This window comes from Oryzias latipes, chromosome 16 (genome assembly GCF_002234675.1).
Source record: "Oryzias latipes chromosome 16, ASM223467v1".
Lineage (NCBI taxonomy): Eukaryota > Metazoa > Chordata > Actinopteri > Beloniformes > Adrianichthyidae > Oryzias > Oryzias latipes.
This window is the reverse complement of record NC_019874.2, coordinates 87,344-100,511: the sequence shown is the minus strand read 5'-3', so window position 1 is coordinate 100,511 and position 13,168 is coordinate 87,344. Positions and strand designations below refer to the sequence as shown.

The following is a 13,168-nucleotide window of genomic DNA, read 5'->3' as shown; positions in this document are numbered from 1 at the left end:
GTGCTGAAGATGTTGAGGATAGAGATGACCTACTCCTACTTGAGTGGCTTTTGTTTGATCTTCTACTACCAATGTTGGAAACACTGTCTTTTGGCTTCACATCATCAATTGCATCATTGCTGTTCTTTGAGCCATGAGAAATGTATGACTCTGCTGCTTTTTGACTGAGGATTCAACAAACGAATCAGACTGTTGTGGATGAGAGGTTTCTTCTGTGGTGGAAGCCTTTTGGTCACATGACTGGTCATAAATATTTGAAAGCCAACTTCCAACTTCAGCTATAAATGCAGAATTAAATCTATAAATGCTTGAAAACCAGTTATTTTGCAGTTCTTGTTCATCTAATGGAAGAAGTGGAATGACAGATTCATAAAGCTGCTGAACATCTTCCATTAATGTCTTTAAGTTATCAGAGTGAGATTGAACAATCTTAACATTTTCTTGAGTTTGCATAAATTCTTTGAGGTTTCTGATTACAGTTTTAATTTCATTAATCTTTCTTTGGCGGTCTTTCTGTAACTTTTCAATCTTGTTTTCCAAAGCTTTAACAGTGAGCTTTGGCTGTCTTTTTTCATCTTTATCTTTAACATCAGAGTGTGATATAGAATCCTTTGGCTCCATTTTGTTGTTTAAACGGGAAGATGAGTTGTCATTACTATCCGTCTTCAGGCACATGCATCTGCTGTGTGTGCTTCCATACATCAGGTCCAACGATTTTATGAATGAACGCCGTACCAAACCATTGATGAATGAACGTAGTGGGCTGCTGCGCTCCAATCACGTCGCACATCCAGTAGTTTCCAATTCCAAAAGCGATCCAATGATCTCCATAAACTCCAGGGTAATAATTCCACCGATCAATGTCTCTGAGAGTCACAATTTGTTGACTTTAATGTTGCGGCTAAACAGCGTTGAGGGCCGCCGTGGGCTAAGCTGCGGCTTCTTTGTCCGACGCGCGTTCCAATGAAAAGTCCCAAACGTCTGCCTGGCTGCGAAGTATTTTTTTTCTTTTGCAGGTTTCCAATCAATACAGTCCAAACGATTGATAAATTAAATATTCCAGCAGTGACAGACTTCCAAACCACACAAGTGACACGATCAAGTAACGCGGTCAACAAATTATGTGATCACCGCGGCTCACCCCACTTCCTCATCCATTCTAATGCTTCGCCAGCGAGTAAGTGAGCACCTTTCAAACTTCGTGCCACACACGCCCCCAGTGACACACCCACAACCTGGCTGATGACGCTGCGCTTCACCTGTGCCACCTTCATTATGGCTTCTACAAATGGAAAAGCCGCCATTTTGAAAAAAGTGCATTTTCTATCAACTTACAACATGTAGCTTTACCAATATGATACTCTCAAACAATGTGTTTTTTTGAGTCAGTTGATGATGCTGATTCCAATGCTAGCACTTTTAGCCATTTTAGCAACATCTTCAAATTTTCAACAGTTCAGCCATTTTTTCAACAATTTCAGCTTTAATGCTTAACTACCATTTTTGACCTATTTTAGCCATTCTACTTTTACAATGTTCAACTTTTTCAGCTTATTCCTGCTATGACTTTTTTTTCAAATATTTAAACTTTTTAAGATATTCCAGGATTTTCCAGGATTTTTGCTTCATTAAAATACATAGGAAATCTTATCGCTTAACTTTTTTTACAGTTTTTTTTTACCCACTTTAGCCATTCTACTTTTAAAATGTTGAGCTCTTACAGCTCTGTTCAGCCATTTCTTTAGCAAATTCAGCTTTCATTCAGCAATACAGCATTCAACCCTGCATTTTCTTCTGGAAATGCAGCTCCTTCTAGTTGGTTGAATGCTGTAAAGCATTCATTGGTTGAATGCTGTATTCAACCCTTTGTTTTTCTCTTATGCTATCTTCCGCCGTTTTTCGGCACTTAACTCCTTCTACAATTTTGAACCTATTTTAACCATTCAACTTTTAAAATGTTCAGCTCCTTCATCTTATTGATGCTATGACTTTTGGTACTTCTAATCCTTGTATTTTTTAAGATATTCCAGTTTTTCCGGGAATTTTTGCCCTATTAAAATGCATAGGGATGTTATGGTGCATGAGGTGCCCGGTTCGACACCCGGTTCGGACGCTTCAAAATTTTCTACCATTTTACTTTTAAAATGTTGAGCTCTTTCAACTTATTACAGTTATTACTTTTGGTCATTCAAATCATTGAACTTTTTAAGATATTCCAGGATTTTCCAGGATTTTTTGCTCCATTAAAATACATAGAGAATCCTTGTGCTTAACTTCTTTTACAGGTTTTTGCTTACTTTAACCATTGTATGAAACAGTTCAGCTCATTCCTTTCCTTCAAATCTTCAAATTTTCAGTAATTCAGCCATTTTTTCAACAATTTCGGGCCTTGTTTAACTCCTACAATTTTTTTTACCTCCACAAATGTTTTACCACCACTTTTGGTCCTTCAAATCCTTCGACTTTTCAAAAGTGAAAACTTTCGTTTGTTTTTTTTACGTAAAAAAACTAACTGTGGCATGAAATCGTTTCAACTCGGCCTCTCCCAATAAGATGATACACAACGAGCCTGATTAATTTATACCGGCTGCACTTAATCAGCACAAAAGTGTTAGCTCAATGGGTTAGTTAGGGGGTTTATCATGCAGAGGTTCTGAGTTTGAAGCTGGCTTACAACTTTAGCTGCATTTTTTCTTACCTTGCCTTTCTTGATAAAATTGAGTTTGACTAATTCAGTTAGATTTCATTACATGGAAGAATTTTCTTTGAGGTGGGGTTACTCATAAGCTTTGACGTTTCAATGTATGTTAGAAAAAACAGTGGGAGCAAATTTAAGTTAGTTTTGATGTATTTTTTATTTTCCTCCTCGTAGCTGGAAGCTGCAGTTCAAACATGTGCTCCAGCCATCTTGTGAACAAGCGTCGCCCACGGCTGCTAAGGCTCATGGGAAGTGTTGATTCCCAAACCATGAGTTAGGTGGCTGTTACGAGAAGTGACTATCATGTTGTTACACCACATATGTTAGTGGTTAAATGACACAATAATGCTGTGTCATTCAGCTAGCTAGCTGATGATCAATGTGTCTTGCCATTTTTCATGGATGAGTGTGCTTTGTTTGATTGCACATGAATAGCTGAGAGAATTAATCTCGAGGCTCAGCAATAAACAGGAAATCCCCTAGTGGAGGCAGTGACTCCATTTTTAATTTCCAATAATCAGTGCTTTGGATTACAACATCAAGGTTTGAAGTCAATATGGGATGGAGACAGTTTGGCAGCCATATTGTGTTTTTCAAATCTGAAGACTTTTTTTCTTTAAACGAATATAACTTCAACATACTTCTAGCTAGAGACACAGTTCAAACATTAAAATGATCACAAGGCTTTGGACTATACAATACATTTAGAAATCATTATGGGATGTCGACACAACCTACTGTTGGTGGCCTTTTTATGACAAAATCTGAAGCAAATATTGCAATAAACTTCATCCATGGCTGGAACTGAACAGATTGAAATTCACTGGATCTGGACATATAAGGAATGTGGGCGTGGTTAGCAAACAAACTTCGTTGCTAAGGACCTCCAAAGGTTTACTTTTTCCGATTTGTCTGAAACTGACGTCGATTTGTTCCTCATCCCATGCCGACCCAAACATAAAATGTTTGCTATGGAGGTAAAATTAATAGAAAAGCCACCATTTTGAAAAAAGTGGATTTTCTGTCAACTAAGAACATGTAGCTTTTAACAATATGACACTCTCAAACAATGTGGTTTTTTGAGTCAGTTGATGATGCTGATGCTAGCACTTTTAGCCATTTTAGCATCATCTTCAAATTTTCAACAGTACATCCATTTTTTCAACAATTCCAGCTTTAATGCTTATCTCTGTCTACAAATTTTAACCTGTTTTGGTCATTCTACTTTTACAATGTTCACCTTTGACTTTTGGTCCTTTAACTTTTCAAAATATTCCAGGAATTTCCAGGACATTTCAGCTATTTTTTCAACAATTTCAGCTTTCATGCTTAAGTCCTTCTACAATGTTTGACCTATTTTAGACTTTCTACTTATACAATGTTCAGCTTTTTCATCATATTTCTGCTTTCATTCAGCAATACAGCATTCAACCCTGCATTTTCTTCTGGAAATGCAGCTCCTAGTTTATTCTTCACCCTATCTTCCGCCGTTTTTCGGCACTTAACTCCTTCTACAATTTTTAACCTATTTTAACCATTCAACTTTTAAAATGTTCAGCTCCTTCATCTTATTAATGCTATGACTTTTGGTACTTCAAATCCTTGTACTTTTTAAGATATTCCAGTTTTTCCTGGAATTTTTGCCCTCTTAAAATACATTGGGAAGTGATGGTACAAGAGGTTGCCGGTTTGAGACCCGGTTCGGACACTTCAAAAAAATTTCTACCATTCAACTTTTAAAATGTTTAACTTTTTCAACTTATTACAGTTATTACTTTTGGTCATTCATATCATTGAACTTTTTAAGATATTCCAGGATTTTCTAGGATTTTTTGCTCCATTAAAATACATAGGGAATCCTTGTGCTTAACTTCTTTTACAGGTTTTTACCTACTTTAACCATTGAGATATGAAACAGTTCAGCTCATTCCTTTCCTTCAAAGCTTCAAATTTTCAATAATTCAGCCTTTTTTCAACAATTTCGGGCCTTGTTTAACTCCTTCTACAATTTTTTTACCCCCGCAATTTTTTTTACCACCACTTTTGGTCCTTCAAATCCTTCGACTTTTCAAAAGTGAAAACTTTCGTTCGTTTTTTCCACGTAAAAAACTAACTGTGGTATCAAATCGTTTCAACTCGGCTTCTCCCAATAAGACGATACACGACGAGCCTGATTAATTTATACCGGCTGCATTTTATCATCACAAAAGTGTTAGCTCAGTGGGTTAGTTAGCAGGTATATCGTTCTGAGTTCGAGGCTGGCTTCTAACTTTTACAGCATTGTTTTTTACCTTGCCTTTCTTGATAAAATTGAGTTCGACTAACTCAATTATATTTCGTTACATGGAAGAATTTTATTTGAGGTGGGGTTACTCATAAACTTTGACTTGTTATCCTTTAACTATTCAAGATTTTCCAGGATTTTCCAGGACAGTTGAGCCATTTCATCCACAAATTCAGCTTTCATTCAGCAGTACAGCATTCAATAATTGAAAACCTTTGCTTCTTCCAACTATAACAACTTCCACACAATTTTAACTAAAGACACCATTCAAACGTTAAAATGATCAGAGCAGCTTAAAGCACACACACAAACACTCAATGTATGTTAGAAAAACAGTGGGAGCAAATCTAAGTTAGTTTTGATGTATTTTTTATTTTTCTCCTCGTAGCTGGAAGCTGCCGATCAAACATGTGCTCCAGCCATCTTGTGAACAAGCGTCGGGACCCGGGCCTTAGCCCCGCCCACGGCTGCTAAGGCTCATGGGAAGTGTTGATTCTCACACCATGGCTGGCAAGGTGGCTGTTACGAGAAGTGACTATCATGTTGTTACAACACATATATGTTAGTGGTTAAATGACAATATAATGCTGTGTCATTCAGCTAACTAGCTGATGATCAATATATTTCTCCATTATACATGGATGAGTGTGCTAGATTTGATGGCACATGCATAGTTGAGAGAATTAATCATGAGGTTCAGCATTAGACTGGATGCCCCCTTCTGGAGGAGGTGACTGCACTTTTACTGTCAAATGATCAGTGCTTTGGACTACAACATCCAGGTTTGAAGACATTATGGGATGGAAACTGTTTGGCAGCCATTTTGTGTTTTTCAAATTTTCTTCTGGAAATGCAGCTCCTTCTAGTTAAGGTTTGTTTTCTGCAGGAAGCCAAAGAACATTGATCCAGGACTTTGCAATAATTTGGAATCTGTCTTTTGTTTTTCTTGTATGCTAACCTGTAATAGTTTTGTATTTTGTACTTAATCTTTAGAGAATTGTTAGGGACTAGAATGTAGGTGCCAAAACTATTAATTTGTCGAGCGTTAATTTTTTGTTTACACTGTGTGGTGGGTGTGTCACTTAGTTAGACAGCCATGATTTTTTATAAATGAGGTTCACCTGTTCATGGTGATGAATGAATGCCAGTTGGAGTGGGTGAGCTGCGGATATGCACCTTTTGTTGACCGCTAAAGGCTATCGCTAAACGCTAACTCTAAATGTTTCAATATCGATGCTTTGTCACTTTGAGGATTTGTTACTTGTAGATTCATATCTGTTGCTTTGAAACAGTAATTACAATCTTTTGACATCACTTAAGCAACTCCTCTAGCTTTCATGATAACGCTGCCACCACAAATACAAATAATAAATAAAATTATTACTCTCAATAAATCATCCACAAACATACAGATCGTTGTACACATGGCAATAATCCCCCGTTTGCTCGCAGCGGAACATATTTAATGGCAAAAACCTGTATCTGCTACACTGATATTGTACTGAAAATTGGAATATGGAGAACCATCCCCCACCCCCTGCGACCAAAGAATGTCAGTCAACAATCCTTAAGGCCCGTTCACACCGGGACGAATTTCGCCGGCGTTTTTTGCCGACGTTTAACGCCTCGTGACTAAACAAAGGGCACCAATGAGAGCATGCACACCGACGCGAAAAAATGCCACGCGTCAAAGCGTCAAAAAAAAAAAAAACGCCTCGGGTTCGTTTTTTTTTTTTGACGCCTCGCGTCGAAATCTATTCGACCAATGAGAACGGCGCTTTTGCACACGTGTCTGGAGCCTCTGAAGTTACAGTAAAACACAACTTGGGGGCACTCAAACACAAAACTGCCTTGCTGAGCACACATACCAGCGAAGAAGATAGACGCCAAGTAGCGTCTACACTGCCGCGAAGAAATAATGACGGACATTCTAAAATATCCCCGAACCAAGCACCAGTTGGAGCTACTGGTGCTTGAAATATTCATGTTTTCTTTGTATTATTCTGACAAGCGCGTAAATACTTGCTCTCTTCTTCTGAGTGAAAAGCGACTTTAAGAAGCGTAAAGTTGCGCAGCGCCACCTTGTGTACAGGAGTATTTCTGTTTACATTAAGCGCCATCTAATGTCAGGGAATGATATTGCATGTTCGCTCGGCTCATCGTCAGCGAAAATCGCCTGGGTGTGAACACAAAAAACGTGGCTAAAAACGCTGGCGAATAACGCCTGGCGAATATTCGTCCCGGTGTTTACGGGCCTTTACTCATCAAAAACCTTTCTGAAACATTTCTGATGCTTTGTAAAACAACATATTAAAGAACATTGGACTATTGCTCAATATTTATTTTTTTTAATTCAGAGCAATAGCATGTACTGTAGCGTACTTCATAACGCACATTAGTAGTGTCTCTCTGTCTCTCTGTGCTTTTAAACCAGGAGTCCATGCTTCCTACTTCATCAGTTAAGTCAGTTAAGTTAAGGGCACCTTCTTCCAGAAGAGACTGTGTTCATCCATCATTCATTTATCCGGATGATAATTTTTCTCCTCGATTATCTTCTTCAGCACATCAGGATATTTTCCACTTCTGAGTCAGCTGATGCCGTTTCTCCGTGCAGGGGCACAAACTTTGATCGGTACAGCTGAAAATAGCAGTGGAAATATTCCTTAGCAGACAGCAAGGAAGCTGACAGGCCGGCATGCTCTTCATCTCTGCTCCCCTCCTCTCCCGCATCCCATTCCTAACGTTTAGTTATGGGTTCAATATGATGCTGGTCCATCTTTTACAGCTATTACATCTTCAACTCCTCTGGGAAGGCTGTCCACAAGGTTGAGCAGAATGGTATAGGAGTTTTTTAACCATTCTTCCAAAAGCGCATTGGTCGAGAAAGCCTGGCTCTGAGTCTCCGCTCTAATTGATTGATTGATTTCAAGGATTGTAGTTAAAGCAAAACAGAATTCACACCGATTTTTCAAAGTCATTACAGAAAAGATGAAATGCATAGATATGTTCTAGTGTTCTATCGGGGTTCAGGCCAGTCCAGTTCATCCACACCAAACTCTGTCAAACATGTGTTTATGGACCTTGCTTTGTGCACTGGTGCACAGTCATGTTGGAAGAGGAAGGGGCTGCTCCAAACTTTTCCCACAAGGTTGGGAGCATGGAAATGTCCAAAATGTTTGGTATTCGGAAGAGTTCCTTTCAGTGGAACTAAGGGGCAAAGCCCAAGTCCTGACAAACAAGCCAACACAATAATTCCTCCTCCACCAAATTTCACAGATGGTACAATGCAGTCCAAAATTGACCGTTCCCCTAGTGACCTCCAAACCCAGACTCGTCCATCAGATGGCAGATGGAAAAACGTGATTCATCACTCCAGCGAAGTCTTCTCCACTGCTCTAGAGTCCATTGGCGGCCTGCTTCACATCACTGCTTTACATCAATAAACGCTTTGCAATTCACCTGGTGATGTCTCGGTTGGATGCAGCTGCTTGGCCATGGAAACCCATTTCATGAGGCTCTCTGTGTACTGTACTAGGCTAATCTGATTGTTACCTGAAGGTTGGAGCTCTGTAGCAATTGACTGTGCAGAAAGTTGGCGACCTCTTTGCACCATGCGCTTCAGTATCTGCTGAGCCCTCTCCGTCAGTTTACATGATCTCTCACTTCGTGACTGAGTTGCTGTTGTTCCCAAACTCTGTGCTTGATTTCATTTTGTTCTGATAGTTAAGAGTTGACTGTGGAATATTTAGAACTGAGGGTATTTCATGGGTGGATTTTTTGTACAGGTGGCATCCTATGAGATTTCCACGCTGGAATTCACTGAATGCACCTAGGTGTGTGAAATTTGTTCTCCACATTTGAGCCATCCCCTGGGGAGCAGTGAGCTGCAGACACAGCAGCGCTCAGGAACCATTTGGTGTATTAACCATAACCATAATCCTAACCTTAACCCTACATGTGGGTCTGTGCAGCCAAGAAAAAAGTTCAGCACTGGCCCTACATATGTAGAAAATTACGTACGAATAGTCACCTTCTTCCCTACATACCAGCTCATAAGGCCTGTGCCAATGGAAGATGATCCTTCGTGCATTTGCCTGACGCAGTGATGTATTTATCCACTTTCTTGCATACGATGCAAAGGACAGGTAGAACATGACCAGGTGAAACAACAAGTAAACCAGTTCCTGACTGGAGTTAGTTTCTTGGAGTTAACAGTAGTTGATCCTGAGGTGCTTGGTACTGGCTCTCTCTGCTTCACGGATACTTGAATGTTGTATTTAATGTTTCTCAAACAAATCCAAGCGCCTTTCATCGATAAATCTTATGTAGCATGTTGGATGAAAACCAGCTTCTTCTGCAACATTGTTGGTAAATTTCAGTAATTGTCTTGGAATCACCACTCAAACAAAGCCACAGTTTGATGCAGTTTCTGAATATTTCCAATTTCTTGGCCAAAAGAATCCTGTATTTTTCTGCTCTTATGTAAACAATGTGCATGTTTAGAAGGTGTTGTTTCTTCATCAAATTTGGACTTGAGTCCTTGTTTCATTTTATTATGCTCGGTGCATTTTATACTCCTTTTTTACATTTTTAGGTGTCTTGTCCTCATTTAGAATGCTTGTAGTGTTCGCTGCCATCATTACCGCTTTCCTATTAGACCAGCAGGTTACACATGACCCAAACCACAGTGCGCATGTAAATAATATCAACATGTACAGAGTTCAAATATCGATTTAAAAAAATTCTGCAGTATTAAATGGCGAACTTTTACACACTAGTTTAGAAACAATACAGCTTTATAAATAAGTAACAAGGTTTTAGTTCCTCCGTGTCGGAACAGGATGACATGATACAGTTTTCACCTTATGGCTTAGATAGAGGGTTATACAACCAACTACATTTTTTGAAAAAACATGGCTCGCATATATACCAGCTCTTCGACCAGCTAATTCAGAATTCACAAAGCCTCTTGGATAAGAGGTGAAACGTCTTCTAACTTTAAAAAATAAGTCCAGATGACATCCCCTAAACCTACTACAATGGAACCAACCTGGATGAATGAGAGTCTTCATAGACATGGCTCTTTCCTCGTAAAATTATGAATTTTTCTCATAATTTTATAAGTTTATCCATGTAAAATTCTATTTTTTTTCCTCATAATTGTACAACGTTATTCTCGTAAATCTTTTCTATTATTTTATTTTTTTTTACAGTGACCCTAATACTCAGTTGCAGTTTCCTGCTTTATAACATTTCTTTTTCTACCACAGGTTTCATCGGCCTTAGCATCATCTATCAGACCATGAAGCACTTGGAGTTTGTGTGAAAAGCAGCTGCTCCGTTGGCACTACTGTTTCCCATTCCAGAATGTTCTGTACCATTCATCGAAGAAAGCCTGGACTCAGAAGGACAGAGCTTGTTGCTTGCTCATTATTACCCTCTTAACTACATCGCTTTTGCTGAACTGAAATCTTAGCGGGTGAGGAGGGGATGCAGTATTTCTCCCATGCGATAGGGGGAGCCACGTGCTAGAGAAGAGGAGGGGTGGTAGAGGACCTAGAGTAATGCGGCTGACCTCATTCCGCTGCTGCTGTGCAGTTCCCCTCAGGGACTCAGATCTAGTTACATTTAGTGCAACCTCGTTCTGTGTTGCCTTTTCTCTTCTTTACTGTATATGGAAACGCCAGCTCCTCTTCATATAAAGGCTTACAATAAAAATGCTAATAATGACAGTCGCCCAGAATATACAGTAAGGGATACATAATATAAACAGTCTGCTGTGTCATGAGTGGACATGAGGATAAAGACTGCTTTAGAACTGGACATCTCTGGGACTTTGTGTTTTCTATTGTGAACAGACAGTTAAAAGAACGAAACTTGAAAGTGATTCAATGTCAAAATATTCTGCACAAAAATTTCGCAATGTGATTCTGATCACAAGTAGGGACCGCTTTTTTTAAGCTTTGCCTGTGATTGTTGTTGTTATTTTAAGGTGGCCATTAATGCGTCAAACTAAGCTACCGAGACAGATGCAGGTCAAGACGTTATTTGTATTTCTGTGCCAACATAACCTTTTCCTGACAGACTATAGGAGACTAATTTCTGCAATCCACTGCATGAGCCAACACCTAAATCCAGTGCCATTGGATCTAGATGATCTTTCTCCAGTTATACTTTTTATGAGTTTTTGTATTTCCCTTTAAATATCGCACATGCAATGCTTTGTGTAGCCATTTTGAATAAAGTTCTGCTAAAAATGTCTATACTAGTGTAAGTTGTTGTAGATCAGGGATTTATTAAAAATCATATATTTGTTTACTCGGTCTACAGGGAGTCATTTTGGCTGGCCCCTTTGAATCTGCAGATGTGTTTTATCTTGTCTGGCCAGTAGCTTACAGGGTTCTCAATACTGTGGAAAACTTATGTTTAATTGATGCTTCTGTATATCTTGTCTTCCTTTCGTTTGAGAATAAACTTTAAAAATAAAATCATTATAGGTTGCTATTTTTTTAATTGCAAAATATTAGTTTATGATCAAATGCTAAAAGAGTGGGAAGGTGAAAATGTATGTTTTCTGTTACAGCTTTTTATTTTAAATCGAATGTGTAAATGTATAAACTGAATGTTTTTTATCTGTAAATAGCCACTTCTGGTTCTAAATTAGAATTAATTAAAAAAAATCTTGAAATCAATTCAGTATGGAGCAGTTTGTAGTTAATTTTTTTGATATGCTTGTTTTTCCAAATGACTTTAAAGTCCCCTTTGCTTTCTTCTTTTTTTTTTACAATTTTGAATTCTACTGTGGTTTTCTACTGAAGCCTCTGAGGTAGATGAGGGTCGGATCAACACCTTGTGGCAGTTTTGGGGTTTCTCATGGTGAAGCCCTAAGATGGACCAACCCTAAATATTTTTTTTTCATATTTTACTTTTTAGATATATTTGAGCAAGTTTAAAAAAATGTCATCAGATATGTGTACAAACAAGCATTTAAATATATATTTAAATATGTTTAAATATCTGTACAAGAATTAATGGCAAATCCATTCACATTTCAGTTTCGTAAAGTTCATAAAGTTCCCTGTTTTTTCACGTAAAGATAATACAAGGTGAACATTATTAGAACATTATACCACACTGTATGGTCACGTCTTTGCAAAAATCAGTTTTTCCACACATTGGACTGTAATGATAGCTTGATCATTTTTTGCTGCCATCATGAGTGTACTGCGGCGAGGTTCGTTTTAGGTTAGATATTCGACAGACATTCAGTGTGGATCTCCAGTGAGGTCTCCTAGGGGCCATTAACAAGTGCATGAGATGGAGAAGATTTTAGATCAAACCCAAGACTAAATTCTGTACAAAAAAACAATTTAATATAAAATATTTCCTCATGTTGTGTTTAAATAATCGTATTTATTCTGCAATGTTTTATTAAGAAACGTTTTGCAATGATGGATGCTTATAAGAAAAATGGTTTGAAGTAATGATTCTGTTTTTCTTAAATAGCTTCCAAACCATGTGATCTTATGATTGCAAATATATGACAAATTATGGCTCCAACATACACCATACAAACAAAAACTTTAGATGAATTTTTATATTAAAATTCCAGAGGTTTGCATATGAAATTTGGTCATTTTTTCAATAGCTCCCAAACCGCCTGACCCAAAGAGATGAAACCTATGCCGAATTGTGGCACTGACATCTCAAAATGAGAATCACCACTTTGTTTTGTAATCAAAGATGCTAAATACTTTACATACATTTTTTATATAAAAATGTCAGAGGTTTGCAAATGAAATTTGGTCATTTTTTCAATTTTTCCATCAGACACACCAATTTATTTTGCAATTATAGATGATGCAAAATGTATATGATGTTTTCTATTAAAATTCCAGAAGTTTGCATATAAATTATAATTTTTTTTTAATAGCTCCCAAACCATGTGACCTAAAGTGATAAAACCTATTGCAAAATAAAGTGGTGTGTCTGATGTGGGGATGTCAGTGCCACAATTGGGCATATGGTTCCATCTCTTTGGGTCACCTGGTTTGGGAGCTATTGAAAATTTTAACCAGATTTCCTATGCAAACCTTTGGAATTTAAATATAAAAATTCATATAACATTTTTGTGTTGTATGTTGGAGCCATAATTTGGCATATATTTGGAATCATAAGGTCACATG

At 38.0% G+C, this 13,168-nt stretch overlaps 1 protein-coding gene across 1 annotated transcript in view; it reads left to right on the top strand.

The window, feature by feature from the left end:
- Positions 1–11,666, top strand: part of phactr4 (phosphatase and actin regulator 4) — a 126,930-nt gene extending 115,264 nt beyond the window's left edge. Inside the window, exon 16 of the mRNA XM_023964259.1 lies at positions 10,253–11,666. Coding sequence (XP_023820027.1) covers positions 10,253–10,268 — 16 coding nt within the window. The 3' untranslated portion in view covers positions 10,269–11,666. The remainder of the gene's footprint in view (positions 1–10,252) is intronic.
- The last annotated feature ends 1,502 nt before the right edge of the window (positions 11,667–13,168 follow it).